The 20,542-nt window shown below is 37.9% G+C and overlaps 1 protein-coding gene across 1 annotated transcript in view; it reads left to right on the top strand.

Annotated features, from left to right (window-relative positions):
• LOC109242213 (mediator of RNA polymerase II transcription subunit 34) overlaps positions 1 to 20,542 on the top strand; it is a 35,038-nt gene that overhangs the window by 12,326 nt on the left and 2,170 nt on the right. The window contains exons 6-19 of the mRNA XM_019409069.1: positions 1,782 to 1,886; positions 1,995 to 2,099; positions 2,188 to 2,310; positions 4,241 to 4,329; positions 10,143 to 10,179; positions 10,259 to 10,292; positions 14,910 to 14,962; positions 15,033 to 15,110; positions 15,190 to 15,255; positions 17,458 to 17,524; positions 17,620 to 17,673; positions 19,375 to 19,482; positions 19,897 to 19,961; positions 20,324 to 20,402. Of these exons, the coding sequence (XP_019264614.1) occupies positions 1,782 to 1,886; positions 1,995 to 2,099; positions 2,188 to 2,310; positions 4,241 to 4,329; positions 10,143 to 10,179; positions 10,259 to 10,292; positions 14,910 to 14,962; positions 15,033 to 15,110; positions 15,190 to 15,255; positions 17,458 to 17,524; positions 17,620 to 17,673; positions 19,375 to 19,482; positions 19,897 to 19,961; positions 20,324 to 20,402 (1,063 nt within the window). The remainder of the gene's footprint in view (positions 1 to 1,781; positions 1,887 to 1,994; positions 2,100 to 2,187; positions 2,311 to 4,240; positions 4,330 to 10,142; positions 10,180 to 10,258; positions 10,293 to 14,909; positions 14,963 to 15,032; positions 15,111 to 15,189; positions 15,256 to 17,457; positions 17,525 to 17,619; positions 17,674 to 19,374; positions 19,483 to 19,896; positions 19,962 to 20,323; positions 20,403 to 20,542) is intronic.

Raw genomic sequence — 20,542 nt, 5'->3', positions numbered from 1 at the left:
ATTTTCCCACTCCCTGTATACTGTATTTGAATTTTTAAGGATATCTCTTCTTTTTCATTCTCTCATCTCTGTCTTTGAAGGGCTAGCAATCTATCCTGTGCATAACATTGATTTCATGTCTTTTTCATTACTTTATTTCCTTTGCTTTGTTGTTGCGACTATGTTGAGGGGGGAGGGGATCTTGTTTTATTGGCTTAATGGTGGGATTTGACTAAAGTTCCCGGTGTAAAAGAGAGAAAAAGAAAACATTTGACCTAAGTTGCTCGGACTATTCACTTTTAGTGACGGACCCGTGTCGACGTGGGTCTGGGTGTGGAATTCGTACTGGATATGGTCAACCAAGTTTGGATACTTTTACCAACATCGATAGAGAAATTTGGGACAGATACAATAATTTTTAAAATCAAAATAAAAGTTAGGGTGAAATTGAAGAAAATGGAATACCTTGTATATAGAAATTTCTATGTTAGTCCTTTCTTTTTATCTCCTTTTGGGATTCTCCTCTTGACCAATATTTTTTTCTTTCTCAGAATACCTTGTAAGTTTTTCACATAATGTCTCATAATTTAGATATATTTTTATAACTCTATTTTTGAATATTTGAATTATTTTTAGTTGAATTCTCGCTCTCGTATCCGTACCTAGATCCGTACCCATGAATCTTAAAATTTAGATCATGAAGGATCCGGCCTCTAGATCCGCACCCGTATCGGACACCCGCACGCGAGTCCGAGCAACTTAGCATTTGACTAGTACATGTATGTGTACAAGAAGCAAGGACAAGATATCCACAAATAAAAGAAAGTTTGATCAAGAACATATGATATCTTTGTTGATCTCACATAAGCTTTTTATCATTCGCGTATGAGCTTTAGCTCCTCTACATGGATCCTTTTTTGACCCTTCTGGATCTTTTTGAATGGAGCATTGCACTTCAAGTAGGAAATGCAGACCCCGCATGTTTAAATCTTGTTAACCTATTAGCTTTACTTGAGTATTTTAATTTCTCCTCGAAGCCTTAGTATCTTGACCAAAGAAATGAAAATGGTACAAGTGAGTCAAAGCATAATACAAAAAATGCCATTGAGTCATGATAGTTGCGTTCTGAAAGATATCACGGGGATTAGGTACCCTGATTTATAATGTCAGACTATAAACTCTCTTTGTACTGCTTGATGAACGTGGAATGAATCAAGTATTGCTAGATCTTTTTTTCCCTTCCTTTTTCTGTTATGGTATAAAAGATAATTTGAGTAAAAGACAAGAGCTCGTCTCCAATCTCTATGGTTTTGTCACACACTACCCATAGGGAATGTCCTGCTTATCCAAGCAGGCGAGGATGCTACATATCCCACATAATATTTCAAGTTCTCACTTTTTTGCTTCTTGAAGGTCAAGAAAATTAATCAATTTATATGCAACAATTTTCTTGATTTAATGTATGTTTAAAGGTATAGACTATACTTCCTAATTGTGTCATAATTAGGAATGTCCGTATCCTAGTGAGTTGAATCGTTGAAAGTTGTTGCAAATCTTCTAAATCTTATGGTTTCATGAATAGTTATTTTGGTTTGCAATAGAAAGCTGCTGTCAACTGCGAAATAAAACTTTGATATTTGGAATACAGTAACTCTATTTCTTGGATGCTATTCTTTATTTCTTCATTTGGAATTTTCTGGTGCTGACTGAATATAATCTGTAGCAGCAGTAGTGAAATAATATGCCATTGCTTTGATCTACATGTCACCTTATGCCAATTACTTTGGTCAAATTGCTTGCAGGAGGCACATTGCTGTAGCCAGTGGGGCCATGATTTCCGTCCAGATTACAAAAATCTTGGTATTTTGAAGACTCAGTTTCCTAATGTTCCTGTAATTGCTCTTACGGTATGTATTTTCTTATAGCTTGAAGAGAACAAATTTCCTCCTTTATTCGTTTAACTTTGTTGATTAACAATTCCTGAGCAGCAGCTAGACTTGAATGTTTATTTCCAGGCAACCGCAACAAAGAAAGTACAGGATGATTTGATGGAGATGCTTCGTATTCCTAGATGTGTTAAGTTTGTTAGTTCAGTGAACAGACCCAATCTTTATTACATGGTATAGCTGTACTCAAAATAAATTACAGTTATAAAATTTTGCAGCAATGGGCATCTTATGTTGCAAATTTATTTGATTCATTTTGCAGGTGCGTGAGAAGTCATCTGTAGGGAAGACAGTGGTTGATGAAATTGCTGAATATATTCGAACATCGTATCCAAATAATGAATCTGGGATAGTTTATTGCTTCTCCAGAAAGGAGTGTGAACAGGTACTAGCACTAGCTCTGTTGTGTAAGACTCCATCTCGTGCTTTAATTGTATCTGCAAACATGGTGTTGCAATGTGCTTGGGCACATACGAGTGATGGTGCTTGATTGGATGTGCAATAGTTTTACAAGGCATTCAGGTGCTAGAAGTTCACTGCTTGGGTGCCTAACGGGAACTCTTGATATTGCTTAGTTGAACTAATTACACAGCATATAGACCACCCTGTAAAAACTACTATATTGTTTCTCCCTTGGACTAGGTTGGCAGATTGTGATATGTGATCAATTATTGGTGGTTCAAGTTGGGTGAGATTTCTTGTTCAGAATCTCTAATGGTTGTGCAAAAAGGATGCAGCTCATGCATGATTTTCTTTTGATCAGTAGGATGATGTGTGAAAGGATCATGTTATTAACTACTTATCAAAAAAAGAATAATGGTTTAGCTCGGGTTATATTTTGTGTCCAACGTCTAATATGCAAGCCATTAAACTTCATCTTCCGCTTTTGATACCTTTTTCTTGTAAGACTTGGAAATGGTGCTCTGAGTCTCAGAAGAATTGGGTTTGTGATGTTCTTTTCTCGTGATGTACTTGCATCTAAATTGGCTCTCCTCCTTTGAAATGCTTATGATTATCCTGTTTCTATTAAATAAGTACATTCCCTGGAATTTTATCCTGTTTTGGGGCTTAGCTCATCGAAAATCAAATAATTATACAACCTGCTTAAGCTTGTAATTTAACTCGTTCTAGCTGTCCACACTCTAGCACTTGCTTTTGGAACTTACTTCCTTTGGATCTTCACTTGCAAATCCTTCTTCTTATACCTAATTTGGTTACAATCTTTCCCCAGCAGTCCTCTTTTATGTGGAAAAGGCAAAAAGTTTAAAAGAAGCAAAGAAGTTCACTTCGTTTTTTAATTTATGAGAAGCTAAAGAGGGATGTTATTCACAAAAACATAGTTTCAATCTTATACAAAAAGGCGCAACAAGGTCCATTCTCATTGTGTTTAGATAGACTGTATGGTAGGTTAATGAGGCTGACTTTGGAATATTCTGTTCTATTTTCACTTGGTGAGACATCTTGGTTTTGGTCACAATATGAACTGTAAAATTCTATGGAGACTGGTTCAGAAGGTCTATTGGTTCGAGTATAAGGCCGGAAACCTGGAACATTCTAAGCTCGTTATCTTTTTGATTGGTCTGGCAGCTCTTACGGAATACATAATTGGTTTATTATATTGCGTTCCACATTTTAGTTTTGAGTGGTCTCAACCACTTAAATGTGTCTTTTCCCTATTATTGACCAATATGAGAGAGAGAGAGAGAGGGGGGGGGGGGGGAGGGGGGGAGTGGATGATGTTTTCTTACAACGGAGTGGTTAGGCTAATGTCACATCAAGATGAGAACTACAGCAATGTTTAGCTTTTAACTTTTAGCCTTGGCGAATCTACTGTATATAGAGGTGAACAATATCTAGTCCTGCCCCTCTAATAGAAGTGTGGAGAGACTGCAATTTGGTTGGTAATGAATGGTAGAATTTAGTGATTAATTCATTCTAAAGTTATGGGGTAGTAGATGATGTTTTCTTACAACGGAGTGGTTAGTCTAATGTCACATCAAGATGAGAACTACAGCAATGTTTAGCTTTTAACTTTTAGCCTTGGCGAATCTACTGTATATAGAGGTGAACAATATCTAGTCCTGCCCCTCTAATAGAAGTGTGGAGAGACTGCAATTTGGTTGGTAATGAATGGGAGAATTTAGTGATTAATTCATTCTAAAGTTATGGGGTAGTAGGTGAATTAGCAAGTAATTTTTTGTTCCTTTTAGTTATTATTTTTCCTACATTGTATTTGCATTGTGTTGCTTCGATTTTCTTATTGGTTTTACATCTCAAAATTTTGTTTCACCTTCTTATTTGGTCACAAACTGTAGGTTGCACAAGAATTGCGTGAGAGGGGAATTTCAGCTGATCATTATCACGCCGATATGGATGTAAATGCTCGTGAGAAAGTACATCTAAGGTACGGTAAATTTCATGAATATTGTCTTCGCAAACAGATGCTTTATTGTACCTTTTTAGAGATTTTCCTTTTCCTTTTTTTCTATCATGTCATGGACGTTTGTGCTGTGTGAATCAGCAACTTAAATAAATAAAAATGTGTTCTCTTTAACAACTTAAGCTTTTAGATGAGATAGTCGTACACTTCAACATTGTACCGGAGCAAACAAAGGTCCTGGGTTCGAATCTCACTGTCAATCATTACCAAAATGAATTCCACGTCCTTGGCCATGAGGGCTGCACGTGAGGGAGTGTGTTCCATGCAAAATTAAGTAATAGTAGTGTGTTCTCTGTAACAACTTAGGCTTTTGACAGATGGCCGCACACTTCGACAAGTCAAAAGATTTAATTAAGAAAACACCAAGTAGGTGTTAAAAAGTTATGTACAAGCTGTGTATGACTCAATCTGAGTCATCTACAGCCATATATCAAGTATGTCCAACAAGATATGACTTTGCCCCTCTCATTATAAGAGATGTATATGTCTATGGGCACGTATTATTCGAAAACAGTTCTTTTAACTGGAGTTCTTTAATTGGAATTATGTTGTATTACATGTGATGTCCCACATTGGAAGAAAGTATTATACTGTGTCAGTTATCTATAAAGCCTCACAAAGGGTAAGACATTTGTCCATGCATTCTCCCAATCATTTCTATTATTTTATCACATGGTATCAGAGCCTTTATAGTGCTGGTGGAGATTTAATTGTTCACTTATGCTGGGTGGCTTACTAGCCAAAAGTTCTTATTCAAGACTCCATTTGTTATCCTAAATCTCTTCTTGCTGACCAGCCCCCAGGGCCTAGCTGAAGTGGTAAAGAGTGGTGGATTTGTGTCTTAGGTCATAGGTTCAAACCCCCACACCATGCAAAGCAAAGCCTGGTATTTAAGTGGAGAAGGGTAGAGGGGCGGGCCATTATCCATCGAGTTTCGAAGGCTGCGGTTGGTCCAAAGGATCGGCCCCAGACGGATTTCTCGGTCATCAAAAAAAAAGATCTCTTCTTGCTGACCATTCCAACAGCTAGGTGTCTATTTTCAGTATTTGTTTGGTGGCTGTTGCAGCAGCACGAGTTTGAATACTCCTGTCCAGAATCTTCCTGTGACCTTGTCTCTTTCTAATGGCTGTTCTTTTTTTTTTTTGAGAAGGTAACATATTTGTATATTAATATAAAGACTTCACTAAAATTGTGAAGTCACCCATAATTACAATGTAAGTGCCCATAAAAAACTACACAAAAAGGACACTTTTCACCCTTGTTCTTCTTACATTGAATCTAGGGCATCTAAAATGGATACACTATCCTCCAAAAGTTTTCCTTTACACCAAAAATAAAAAAGAGCTAAACATTTCGTCTTTATCTTCTCGATGTTGTTGGACTTCTCTTCAAAGCATCTTTGATTTCTCTTCCCAGACTGTCCACCATATACAAGTTGGGACAATTCTCCATCTCTCTTTATCTCTCGAAAGTGTGCCCTCGTTATTCCAGCTAGCTAGAATATCAAGGATTCTTCCCGGCATTGCCTATGGAATTCCTCTTAGACTGATGAAAATCCTCCATATCTGTATAGTGAAATTGCAATGCAAAAAAAGATGGCTAATTGTCTCTGCCTTCTCACCACATAGGTAACACCTAGAACACAGCTGGAACCCTCTTTTTGTTAGGTTGTCTTGTGTTAAAACTGCTCCTTTAGGTAATAACCAAGTAAAGCAAGCAACCTTGTATGGAATTTTTACTTTCCATATCATTTTCCATGGCCAACATCCAATCTGATTGTTTGCTAGGTTGTATTCCTTGTAGGCACTCTTTACTGAGTACTTCCCCTGTTCATTCCCTTGCCATATGATAAGATCTTGGCTAGCACTGATGCCACTGAACTGATCCAAGGTCCTATAGAATTCAATTACTCTGTCAATCTCCCAATCATTTAGCATTCTTCTGAAAGTGAGGTCCCACCCTGAGCTGTCCATACCTCTTCTATAGTTGCTTCTTGTTGTTGATTCAAATCATGGATGTCAGGGAAAAGTCCCTTCAAGGTTCCTTGTCCTAGCCAATTGTCATTCCATAGTGATATTTTGCTTCCATTTCCAACTTGGAACTTTGATTTGTTGATCACTTTTGGCCATAAGTTTCTTATTGATCTCCACAAGCTGACTCCATATGGGTTTCTCACTGGCTTGGATGTCCAATTCCCTTCCTTTCCATATTTCTCCCTAATAACCTCTGACCACAAGGATTGTTCATCTGCTGCCAGTTTCCATAGCCACTTCATCATCAAACTTTGGTTCTGCACTCTCAGGTTCTTTATTCCCAGTCCTGCCTTTTTGCTGATTGTCAGATCATTCCATCTAACCAAATGGAACTTCTTCTTCTCACTGTTACCTTCTCACAGGAAATTCCTTCTTAAAGCATCAATTCTCTTCACTACATAAGCTGGAATTGGAAACAGAGACATCATATATGTAGGCATGGCATCAAGAACTGAATTGATCAAAATCAGTCTACCCCCCATGGATAAGTATTGATTCGTCCAGTTTGCTAGTTTCTTCTCACATTTTCCAGCACAGTATTCCATATACCTTTAGACTTGCTTTTTGCACCCAAAGGCATCCCTAAGTATACAGTAGGAAGTTCCCCTACTCTCCCCCCCCAGAATGTTAGCCAAACTTTGGATTTCCAGTACCTCATTAACAGGGTAGATGTAACTTTTCTGCCAGTTAATGTGTAGTCCAGAGATTGCTTCAAAAAGGATGAAAATCACCCTAAGTACCTTTACTTGTTCTCTTTTAGCTTCACAGAACACTAAGGTATCATCCGCATACTATAGATGTGATATCCTCTTGTGACTATTAGTCTTGCTACTCACTTCAAAGCCTCTGATCCAGTCCTTTGTTTGAGCTACCTTTAACATGTCATTCAATCCTTCCATGGCAATAATGAACAGAAAAAGGGAAAGAGGATCCCCTTGTCTTAGACCCCTCTGAGAAGGAAAGAAACCAGTTGGTGCACCATTGATCATAATTGACTAACTTACTGTAGAAATGCAGTACCTTATCCACCTAATCCACCTTTCTCCAAAGCCCATCCTTCCTAGTGTATCAGGAAGGTATTTCCAGTTCAAATGGTCATATGCTTTCTCAATGTACAATTTACATAGTATCCCAGGTTCTTTAGTTGATTTCCTTGTATCAATGCATTCATTAGCTATTAGAACTGCATCCATGATCTGTCTGCCTTTAATGAAGGCCATCTGTTGGGAGTCCACGAGCTTGTTTGATCACCTTTTTGAGCCTCTCAGTTAGTAACTTGGAAATGATCTTGTATATACTACCTATCAAGCTGCTAGGCCTAAAGTCTCCAACTCTTTGGCTCCCACCTTCTTAGGGATCAAAGCCACAAAAATGTCATTCATACTCTTTTCAAAGACTCTTTGGCTGTGGAAGTTCTGTACTACAGCTACTACATCTTCCTTGACCACACTCCAGCACTTGTTGAAAAAAGCCATTGAAAATCCATCTGGTTCAGGTGCTTTGTCACCTGCACGTGCCCTGACACTGTCCTAGATTTCCTGTTCTCCAAATGGGTTCTGCAGCATTGAGTTGTCCTCTGATGAAATCATTGGTTGGTTCCTGCTTGATTCTGTTGATCTCCACTCCTCTTCTTCAGTGTATAGATTTTTGTAAAATCTGATGATCTCCCTCTTAATATCTTCAGGACTCTGGAGGGTCTCTCCTTCTACAGTCAACTGGTCTACATGTACTAGTCAAATGCTAAGTTGCTCGGACTCGCGTGCGGGTACCCGATACGGGTGCAGATCTAGAGGTCGAATTCTTCGAGATGTAAATTCTAATATTTGGGGATACGGATCCTAGTAGGGATATACGGGTGTGCGGGGATCCGCTAAAAATAATTAGTCCAAAAAAAAAAAAAATATCCCTAAATTATGAGAAATTTTGTATAACGCTTATGTACAGCTTGTAAAATATGAATTTATTTTTTATTCTCAAGTTGTAGATAAGTAAAGGATTGATTCCTAAATAAGGTATGCTATTTTCTTCAAATATACCCTAGTTTTGGTTCTGATTTCGGGAATCAGATTATATTTCGTCTCGAATTTTCCCATCCATCGTGGCCAAAGTACTCAAAATTATTTGACCAGATCCGGTACGGATCCCATACCCACACCCATACTAGTGTCGTTTCGACACGGGTGCGGCACCTGAACTGTCGTGTCAGAGCAACTTAGATCAACATGATTATCAGAGTAGGCAGAGAGGTCTTGAGTTCTAGTTTCACTGCCACCATGATCAAAAAGACCTTCCACGTGTTTGCCCATGAAAACAGGCCCGTAAAGGGGGATGCCAAAGATATAATTAAGTAAATAAAGGTCTACTATCTCTAACAGGTAAAGCTTTTAGATGAGATGATTATACACTTCGGCATTTAAGTATCCATATTTTAGTTGAGGGAATGTGTTGTTGTCTCGTTATATGGTCTTGTGCAATTCTCACCTGATGACTTTTTGAGGTTGAGGTAGGCCCAGAATCCATTTACTTAACATGTATCAAAGCTAGGCTATTCATATTTTTGGTTTACGGAATGTTGGGCCTAATGTTATGTTATCCACGCTTCAGATGTCTAGTTCTAGGTGTGCAGAGGTGGTAAGTGTCCCATGTTGATTCAGAGCATAGTTTTGCTGTCTCCTCATATGCTCTTGGGTAATCTCTCAACTCATGAGCCTTAAGTGTCCCATTTTCTTTACATTGTTAGAATGTCTCACATTGGCTGAAGGAATGGGCTATTGTCTCCTTATATGATGTTGGGCAATCCTCACCTTATAAGCTAGTTTATGAATTTGAACTAGGTTAAAGGGCCCATTCTCGTAACATGTTATAACATGGTATTAAAGTTAGACCCATCCTTGTTCTTGGGTTGTGCAATGTTGGACCGTTATGCTCTAGATGTCCAGCCTGAGCGTGCGAGAGAAGAATGGGAGGTTAGAATGTCTACAATGACTTAGAGAATGGGTTATTGTCTCCTTATATGATCTTGGCAATCCTCATATCAGCTAACTTTTAGAGTTGAGTTAGACTCGATGTCATAGATGTCACATGTGATAATAGACTAGTCGCCTCATAGACTTCCTCCCACATAATAAGAATCCTCTTCTCCTCCAAATTAGGTGAAGTTTGCAACAACAACAAACCCAGTGTAATCCCACAAGTGGGGTCTGGAAAGGATAGTGTATACGCAAACCTTACCTCTACCTTGCATTTTGGGTAATTATTTAGTACAGTTGGTGACTATTGATTTGCTTTTTCTTGTGGAAAAACTTCCTGCTCAACGTTATCTTTTGGAATTTGGACATGTTCTTAGACTAATGCCTTTAGATATCTAATTTACATGTTACTCCCCTGACATCTAAAAGCACATCATGCTTGTCCAAATAATACATGGCTTTTATTACACAAAATTATCTCGAATAATACATGGCATTAGTACACAAAATTATCTCGAAGAGATCACCTCATGCCCATCCCCACCTTCTGCTATTACCATAAGTTACCTACCTTTACACCCAACCAATCTCTGGAAAATGATCTTACAAATAGTTTTCCCAAAATTACTTCGCATTGAAGATATTTCATATTATTAGCTGCCAAATTGTGATTTTATTCTACTATTTTAGCTGCACGGTTATAGTTCATGGTATCGATTTCTTAATTGTAAAATCTTATTCTAATTCAATAAGTAACTTATATGTGATGTCATAGGTGGAGTAGTGGAAAGTTGCAGGTGATTGTTGGTACGGTATGTATCATGAAGTTCCCCTATTTCTTCTAATTTTCAAATGGCAATCATCATACTTAGAAGTTCTTTTCTTTTTCAGGTGGCATTTGGTATGGGAATTAACAAGCCAGATGGTTAGTACTTACCTGGTTATATCCTTTTGACATATCTTATCATATAAATTCATACATTAGTGAGGATATTATTCTTCCCTGCCTCCGCCCCTGGGTGCTTAGAAAAGGTTCATTTGACAAAAATTTCTTTAAGCTTGTGAATCTACTCTATAATGCGATATCTGAGGATTGCTATCACTCAAGATTGGATAATATGGATTGGATTAAGAGTCAGATACGGAACCTTTCTGGGGCACATGGTTTCCATTGTCCTAATAATCATCTAGTTATTATATATCAAAAAAGAATAATGATCTAGTCTATTGTCTGATATGCGACGTGATTAATTTCTTCCTTCCAATATCTTAGGCATTAAGATTTTCTTTCCTTCCCCGGACCCTGCGTGAATGCAGGATGCTTTGTGCATCGGGCTACCCTTTTAAAAAAGTTATTAACAAGTGATTGCTTAACCCCAACTCTATCTTCGTCGACTTTTTTTGTTTCTTTTTCAGAACCAACATTCTTTTTCTCAATCGAGATACGATGTAAAAACATAAGAAAAATAGTAGCACAATAATTTCAAACCAGTAAAAGATTTATCAATAAAGAAAATCCTACCAATTTTTCTTCAGCAACTAGTTAACATAAATTTTTTTTGATAAAGTAAGTGTAATTTTATATATGGCATCCAGAAGATGTAAGGTGTACAAAAGAGTCAGCTATGAACAAAAAAGGAGCTAAACAAGAGATAAAGAGCTGACAAAATCAAAAAACTTCATATGATAGACATTAGGAACTAAATTATGCCAACTATACAACCATAGAACACATCTAGCCTTAAGCACCATAGGAGGAGTTGATATCCCGTCAAAACACCAGCGATTCCTTTCTGACCAGACACACCAAAAGATGCAGGCAGGAACCATCTGCCAGATTTTCCTGATGGACTTGTCAACTTTCCAAAGAGACCTGCATTCATAGGCTTCTTTGATGCTCTGTGGCATAACCCATCTGATGCAAAAAATAGCAAGGAACATGTACCAGATATCTGCAACAACTGAGCAGTGAAGTGGAAGATGGTTGTTAGTTTCTAATTGCCGAAGACACATGAAGCATCTGTCGGAATGCTTCTTCTGCTTAAATTATCTTGAGTTAATGCAGCCTCGTGTAGGGCTATCCAGCTAAAACATTTGACCTTTGTAGGGAGTTCTGTTTTCTAAATATATTTCCATGGCCATCTGTCAGTAATCTCATTAAAAGAGCACAAATGAGAGTATCCTGCTTTGTAGGGCTTTGTAGGATAGCCTCGTGTAGGGCTATCCAGCTAAACATTTGACCTTTGTAGGGAGTTCTGTTTTCCAAATATATTTCCATGGCCATCTGTCAGTAATCTCATTAAAAGAGCACAAATGAGAGTATCCTGCTTTTACTGAATAAAGACCATCTCTTCCACTTCAAGCTATCAGCAGATTCTTGCACAAGTGAATAGCCCCCCAATTTTTCCAGAATGTTGAAGTAGTTTGGTAGCTCCCAATCTTGGAAATTTCTCTTACACTGAATGTGCCAACAATTATCTTGCCAATTATGAGAAATGGTTGAGTTCTGGTCACTAGCAATATGGAAAAGGCTTGGAAACTCATTCATTAGGATGGTCCCTCCAATCCACATATCCTTCCAAAATATGATGTTGGCGATGTTTCCCACTTTGAAAGAGGTGCTACCGGAGAATTCACCCCCGAGTTTGCTTCCATGGGCCAACTCCATGGGGGCTACTTGAGAGCAAAGTGCACCGGTGATTTTGAGAGCCATGTTTTGCCATTACAACCTCCTTCCATAAAAAGCTTCCCGGTTGGCTATATCTCCACAACCACTTCATGAGCATACACTTGTTATGGATGGTTAGGTCCCTGATTCCCAATCCCCCAAATTGCTTAGGCATGGTAATCTTTGAAGCAACTAGTTAACATAAATTGCAAGCAAACTATAAATAAGGGGAAAACAACAAAAGTGAAATCATTGCAAGTTAAAAAAAAATTAGAAGGAACAACAAATCAGTATCCTTCTAGCGATCTGGAAATAGCCCCTGTCAGATATGCAGAGGAAGGAGGGATGGGCATATGGTAGTCATCCCTGAGGGCCAAATAGAACAATGATAGTGCAGCTGCAGCCAGGGAAGGTAGTACGTGGGACTAGATCATGGGAATGGGTTGCATAGAAGCAACATCGGCAGCAATGACAACAGAGAAGGGTTGGTTTGAGGCTGGAATAATGGTGCCAAACTGCAGCCATGGGATATTTCGTTAGAACCTGCTAAACAACAACAACAAAAAACCCAGTGTAATCCCACAAAGTGAGGCCTGGGAAGGGTGGAGTGTACACAGACTTTACCCCTGCCTTACTAAGGTAGAGAGGTTGATTTCGATAAATCCGCGGCTCAAGGAAAAAAACTAAAAAGAAGCAGAAACAACAAGTAGTGATCATAGCATGCAAAGGTGATACATAAATCAAAACGATAGAGACAACATATGGTAAAAGAAATCTGCGGATATGAAGAAACGAAAATACGAGACTAATACTAATGTTATGGGCATGAAAATGAGACATGCCCGCTTAGCCACTACCCTTCTGCCCTAATTCTCAACCTCCATACCCCTATCAAGGGTCATGTCCTCAGTAAGCTGGAGTAGCGTCATGTCATGCCTAATCACCTCTCCTTAATACTTCTTAGGGCTACCTCTACCTCTCCTCACCCCCCCCCCCCATTGCCCACCTCTCACACCTCCTGACAGAGGCATCAATGCACCTCCTCTTCACATGCCCGTAGCATCTCAACCTAGCTTCCCTCATCTTGTCCTCCACGGGGGTCACTCCCACCTTGTCCCGAATATCAACATTCCTTATCTTATCTAACCTAGTATGCCCACACAACCATCTCAGCATTCTCATTTCTGCTACTCTCATCTTCTGGACATGGATGTTCTTAACAGGCCAACACCCCACCCCATATAATAGAGTAGGTCTAACCACCACTTTGTAGAACTTACCCTTAAGTCTTGGTGGCACCTTCGTATCACACAAAACCAGGGAAACGAGCCCCCGTTTTATCCATCCAGTCCAATACGATGTGTGACATCCTCCTCAATCTCACCATTACCTGGATAACAGATCTAAATACTTGAAACTCCCCTTCTTAAGGATGACTTGTGAATCCACCTTACTTCCACGTTCACATCATGAGTCATTCGCTAAACTTGCATTCCAAGTACTCTGTTTTGGTCCTGCTCATCTTGAAACCTTTTGACTCCAGGGTCTATCTCCAAACCATCAGCCTCGCGTTAACACCACCCCGCGTCTCATCAATCAGTACTGTGCCGTCCGCGAATAACATGCACCATGACACCTCCTCTTGAATGTGCCCCATAAGAACATCCATCACCAAGGCAAATAAAAACGGGTTAAGCACGGATCGTTGATGCAAGCCCATCCCAATAGGAAGTGTTCCGAGCTCCTCCCGCCGTCCTAACCCGGATCTTAACGCTATCATACATATCCTGGATCACCCTAGTATATGCTACGGGCACACCTCTAACCTCCAAGCGTCTCCAAAGAACCTCCCTAGGAACTTTGTCGTACTAGGTCAGTGAACACCATTTGCAAGTCCTTCTTCCTTTCCCTATACTGCTCCACTAGTCCCCTAATAAGGTGAATGGCTTCACCCAGATGAAGTTCTGAGCATCAATTAGAGAAAAAAGAACGAAGGGATCTTGTAGGATTCCCAAGAAATTCTTTGATTTCTTCCGGAAACAGATGATTAATCATCTGCTTCTCACGTTCCGTGTTTAGTCGGGACATTTAGGAATATTCAGAAAAGGCATTTTGGGAATCGGCCTTTCGTTAGAACCTACTATAACGGGGAAAATAGGTGATTCACACATCTTGTAGCAGGATTAAGAAAATATAATGCTGTTAAGAGATGATTAGCATCTCCTGGGGAGCATTGGGTAAAATTGGAACATACACGAACAAAAGGAAGAAGAAAGAGAGAGTTGACGGTGTAGCAAAGCTAGTTGCTGACTCTCTATCTCCCAGCATTAGTAGAGTAATGCAGTGACGACTCTTCACTAGGATGACTACAGTTCAAATAGCTTTATGTGAGAAAAATCAAACATTTACGATTCACTGGAATCTTGTTTCCCCAGTCCTATCACTCAATAGAGATGGAAAAAGATGGCATTTGCTGGAAAGTTGTCTTAATACATCTTATCGAGAAGTTTGTTTGAAATGTATAAATTTCTTATCCATCTAAGATATTTAGAAGCAGCTATTGGAGATGGTCTTTCCGTTTTTTAACAGTGTCCTCATAAGATTGAGGGACCATGGGTGGAATTCTGTGTCTGTTTCTCACCCAGTTCTCGTCTTTCAAGAAATGAGAGGAGTTCTTTTCTAGTAGTGCCCTAATAATATTTTTAAGCTTCTTTACTTGTGAAACAAAATTATCCCTAAGCTTCTTAGACGTCAATTTCTTTTCTACTTTATGGCGACCAGAACATAATAGTAAATACTGCTTGTTCTATTAGTTTGTTATTTCATAGAGGTATTCTGCTCTGATATGGTAAACTCAGTCCTACTTATTCATAGTCAGATTTGTCGTCCATCACAGCTTGAGCAAATCAATGGAGACTTACTACCAGGTCCTAATTCCCTACCCCAAACTTATTTTGCATGATATAGGCTTTTTTTTGTCTAACTGTCTTTCTACAGGAAAGTGGTCGAGCTGGAAGGGATGGACTTCCTTCTGAATGTGTTCTTTTCTTTAGACCTGCTGATGTTCCTAGGCAGGTAATATTTGTTTGGACTGATGCTGTTAATGTTTTAGTGCAAGATGATGTAATATGTGGCTGTTGTGGTTTTTGGGCAGAGTTCTATGGTCTTCTACGAGAATTCTGGATTGAAAAATCTGTATGACATAGTACGTTATTGTCAGGTATGGCTCCTCAACTCTTCGCTATGATGTTTGTTGTGCCTTTTTTACTTGGTTGGCTATGATGTTGGCTGTTGAGAATTTTTCCATATTAGCGGTTGTGTTGTCTATATTGATGTCATTCTGATTCCATGCGAATGCATACCTTTTAGTTATCTTATCTGGTTGCGATTAAAAAGAATCCATTAGTAAGATAATCTCACTCAAGGGATATATCAACAGCTCATTCCTGCTTAGAATATTATCAGTAGTTTCTTCTCCCAAAACCAGCTAAGGTACTTGGATAAGCCTATATAAACTGAGAATTATACAATTAAACAATCAATATGCCCTGTAAAAGTGTGCAAATAAGCAGAAGATTTTGCTGGTATGGAAAGGAAAAAGTGATGTAATTTCTTAGTAATGTTTGAAGGTCACCTTACGATATCATCTGATTACCTAAAACCGTCACCATGTCTACATATGAGGAAGACAGTTTAGATGATAAACATCTTTTGTGCCTTCTCTTGTACTGCTTTAGTTTCTGTATGGCTTCCTCCTAAATTGGCTGTTGAAGAATTGCCAGTAGGATTCATGTGACAAAACTTAATACCTCTTTTCTGTTTCAGGACTTCTAGTCACAATCATGTATTTGCACATTTAATGTGAAAATTTCCATCATAATAGAACTACCCAGCTATTCTTTTTTTTAAATCTAGGGAACTTTATTTATATTGCTTTTTGTTATTTGTGAGCACTCAAGGCTAATACGAAATCTCTAGATACTTCTATATTCACATAGTATTCCTTTTGAACATTCAATCTAATAATACACTAGCTATGCCCATTCAAACAATATTTTGAAAGAAGTAATGCCATTTGCTATTTTCAACTGTGATTTTAGCTTAATTCTTTTTGTCATCTTCTGAATTATACCATACTAGTCATGCTGAATTCTTCCCTTCTCAAGAAGACATAAGCTTTATACAGATTGATGCAGCCTCTTCCTTTGTTTCTGCTACTATGCATGGATGGACCTCTTTTGTGCCAGTTTATTGATCTCCTACAATCATTAACCAATAAAAAGCTCGGTGTCAAACTTAGAATATGATGGGGAAAAAACTTAGAATATGAAAAAGGCTCCATATTGAAGCAATACCTTTTTGATGAAGTAAGAGATTTACAAATGGTATCAAGAAGATGCAAAAAAGAAATACAAAACAGTTTGTCTCCAGTACAATGAATCCTATACTAGAGTTAATGAGCTAACAAAGTCCAAAAAATTGTCAGGGGAGTTTACAGGTGTAAGAGTACTTCAGCTGTACAAAAATAAAAGACATTTAGTGTTAAGGGAAAGGTTGGAGTTGCTATTCCATCAAAATATCTCCTATTCCTCTCATTCCATCAAAATAAGGGACTGATACTCCATATTGAAGCAATATTGGCATTTGAAGCATAAATAATGCCCTGTAGAGAAGGTTAAAAGGTTATATAATTAATCAAGTCAGTTGTTTATGCTATACACTCAAAATGAGAGCTACAAAGTTTGTACAAATTTCATAAACAATTTCCATTCCAAGCCGCCATAGTATAATCAGGATAAGTACAAACTTTGTAAATGAATGAGAAAGATTATTCCTGCCAGCTTCTGCTATAAACTTGCATACCATTTTGATGTGAGATTCTCTTAGAGTACCTGGCTCCTGAATACATCTTTTTTAAGCTGTAACTGAATACTCCCTCCGTCCCAATTTGTTTGATGCAGTTAGGATTTGGATAGTCAAACTTCTCAATTTTGACCAGCAAATTCGGCCATAGAAAATCATTACATAAAAGTACTATATATCTCAATAATTAGCAATTCAAAATATTTAAAAGGTATATACAAAAATCTGGTCAAAGAAAAACTCGTTTGACTCTCGAAATTCGAAAGTTGCAGACTAGTTAGATTGGGAATGCAAGAGAGTTTGTTCTGATATTATGCTGGTTTTCCATTCCTGTCAAAATAGGAATGATGGTTCTTGATTGCTTAATCGGTAGTTGTATGTACTGACATTATTTAACCAGTAAGTGACAATTGCCATAACAAGTATACCGGTTTTATAGTTTTGCTTGATAAGCGCCGTTGCTCCCAAGTTATAGGGAACCCGGAACTCAATTTCTATTCATGTGTAAACAGTTTATTGTTAAAAATCAGCTAGAGGAATAAATATCTTTTTGTTGCAGTCTAAAAGAGAGTGCCGTCGAAGTGCTTTCTTCCAACATTTTGCTGAGCCTTTACAAGAATGTAATGGTATGGTTCACTAACTTCATAAGTGGATTGTGATGTTAACTTGTCACAATAGCCAGAAGAGCTCCACAACTTCACTTGACCTTCATCTTGCTCAGGAATGTGTGACAACTGTGCCTTTTCAAATGAGGTGAAAGAGCTGGATGTCTCAAGTACGTTGTGTTGACTTTAGTAGTCATACCAATCTTCTTTCTAGGTCTATGAGTTCTCTAAAGGCATGGCTTTACCTTAGTGTGTCTTTCGCAGTCTTCGCTAAGTTATGTTAGTTTTAGTTATCAACCATTTTCTTGGATTTAAGATATGATTATTTTGATCCGACAATAAAATTGTTAATATATATATTAGCAATAACAGATGTTCTCTTTCTACAGTCTCCAACAAATTAACAAATATCCTAGTAGTGAATGTTTTCTGAAAAAGCAGCTTTACTGAGTAATATACAAGCTCATGAAACGTGAATTCTTACTTTAAAATGTCCATATGTCACTTGGCTTTAGTTTTTCATTTTTCTAGTAGACCTTAATCTGGGCATATATATGATGCAAATATTCAAGCTAAGGAAGCCTTTTCTTGTTTTTGCAAAAGGAGTTATGTTGGCTTCTTATCTAAGTCTGAATTTTATAGTAGATATACAAGGACAACACTGCATCGTTCTCTTCGCCCTTCTTTTTTTCTTTCTTGAAATAGAAGGAGAACGGTCTGTCTTATTCAAGGGGATGAAAGATAAATAAAGGGATAGGGAGCTTTATAATAGGAGAAAGAGAAGGGTTGTGGTTGGTGTGTCACTGGGCTGGTAGGGAACCCGTAAGGAAGGGGATGACTGCCCTAATTCACATTGAGATCTTTGACATATCGAGTAACGCCTATTTGTATTAATTTTTTATTAAGCGTAAAGGGAAAAGTTATTTTTTGACAAACAAAAAGAGGAATCGACAACTCCATATTCTTACTTTTAATTGTAAAATATTTTTTTTTGTAGCAGTCCAATTAAGATGATTCGACCGGCATAAGTCTATATTTACTTGTATTAGTAATAAAATTGATTAAGGGAATCTAAAGTGGTGTATAAAGATTATTCGGCTATCCACTCATTACCTTACGTGTAGTTTGGTGCTCATATTTTCATATGGCATCAAACCTAAACTTTGATAAGCTGGTTCATTGTCTAGTACTCATTTGGTTCTACTTCCTTTCTAATAGGGCTAATTCTAGTTATTCTCTTCTCAGCTCATTCTTACGATTTTGGACTTCTCTATCACAATTCACAAATGTTCCTGCTTATTGAATCATCGTCTAGTTATTCTCTTCCCAACTCATTCTTACGATTTTGGACTTCTCTATCACAATTCACAAATATTCAAGCTTATTGAATCATTGCCTCTACTATTTTGGACTTTTCTCAATTAACTCCTAGCTCATTTGAGTCATCTGCTCCAAGCGTACTCTTTTTCTTGAGTCACTACGGCCTTCTCCTTTAAAAAAGATTCATGTTTGAAAGTTATAAAGTCACCCGATGATTAAGGGCACTTCATCAAAAAATTAAAAGAATGGTTTATAAAGATCTACTCCACCAATTGACTTAGGGTTGGGTTGGATGGTCAAATTCTTTGACAACTAGCTGCACTGAAATAAATCATAGTATTTAGGATTGCTAAGCTCCATTTCTCTCTCTCTATTCTTCTTCTTCTTCTTTTTGTTGGAGGGTGCACAACTATTGTTGCGATGGTTCTGTACTCCAATTAAAAAAAATATCATCCTTTTCAGATTTTATCATATCTGCAATGCGATGTTTCAAATTCAATCTTGTTTCCCATTGGGAAGTATCTTTCTGCTTATGCTTTATTTGTGTGCAGGTCATGCAAAACTCATTGTCTCTATGCTGAAAGATATACAAGAGAACGATCAGAGGATTACAATGTTGCAACTGGTGGAAAAGCTAAAGGTTAATCAGAAGAACCTAGGTAAGTTTCACAAAATCATGGCATTGCAAAAGATATGCTTTTCTTAGAGAAAAATGAAGTCCAAAACAGAGTCTTGAGCAAAAGCAGTCTCAAGTATCATTAGGCCAAATCAATGCTTCATGTCAAGGGGAAAATATGGCGACTAAAAGCAGCTTTTACATGGATATAGATTCTGTGTCTTATCTCAAAGTTGGATTGTCTCCCCCCTTAGCACGAGCGTGTTCCCCTTTCATTCATTGTCTTGGTCAATGCTTATATTGAGAGCTTATTGTCGGTCTAACTGAGCAGCTTCTTTCCAAATGCAGTATTTTATTATCACTCTGTACTTTTTGCTTTTAGTTCTCTTATTTTGTTTCTGACTTTAGGGATAGCAGACATAGAATACAAAATTTAGCGTTCTTGGTATTTACCCAGGTTCTGATCTGAAAAAAGATGAATTGGAGCAACTTGTCATCAAGCTTATTTTGGATCATGTTCTTGTAAGGACTCTTCTTATTTATTTTTCTGTTCTTAAGTTACTCTCTTACTTTACTAACATATCAGAATAGTAACTTAACACTTCAGCGACAAATTAAATTTGAGGTAACAAATTTTCAAGTATTAAGCTGTGATCCAAGTTTTGGACTAGGGTGTAATAGATTCTAGTTTAGAGGGAAAATAGAATCAATTACATGAGAAGTTCAAAGCATAAAATAAAGCTTTCCCTTTTCCCCTTTGCCTTTGCAGCAGAAACAAGCCAAGGAATAATGGATATGATTATATGAAAAGTGTATCCGCTTCTGTCTCCTCTCCCTTTTCCTAAGTTTTGAACTAACATCTTTGTGCCTTTTCCTCCATGCAGAAAGAAGAATATCAGCATACTGCCTATGCAACAAATGCTTATGTCACAGTAGGACCTCTGGGAATGCAAGTATTGCAAGGTAACTACCCTTCTTCCCGGATACGCAAATATGCAGCATCTCAACCTTCAAATAACATCCTCGTCCTACTTCTCGGGATGCACACTATTCAACTTTATCATTTTGGTTTCTCCCTTCAGAAGTCAAGTTGATGAGAACCA

Source organism: Nicotiana attenuata, unplaced genomic scaffold (assembly GCF_001879085.1).
Source record: "Nicotiana attenuata strain UT unplaced genomic scaffold, NIATTr2, whole genome shotgun sequence".
Lineage (NCBI taxonomy): Eukaryota > Viridiplantae > Streptophyta > Magnoliopsida > Solanales > Solanaceae > Nicotiana > Nicotiana attenuata.
The sequence above is the reverse complement of the archived record's forward strand: the minus strand, read 5'-3'. Positions and strand labels throughout refer to the sequence as shown.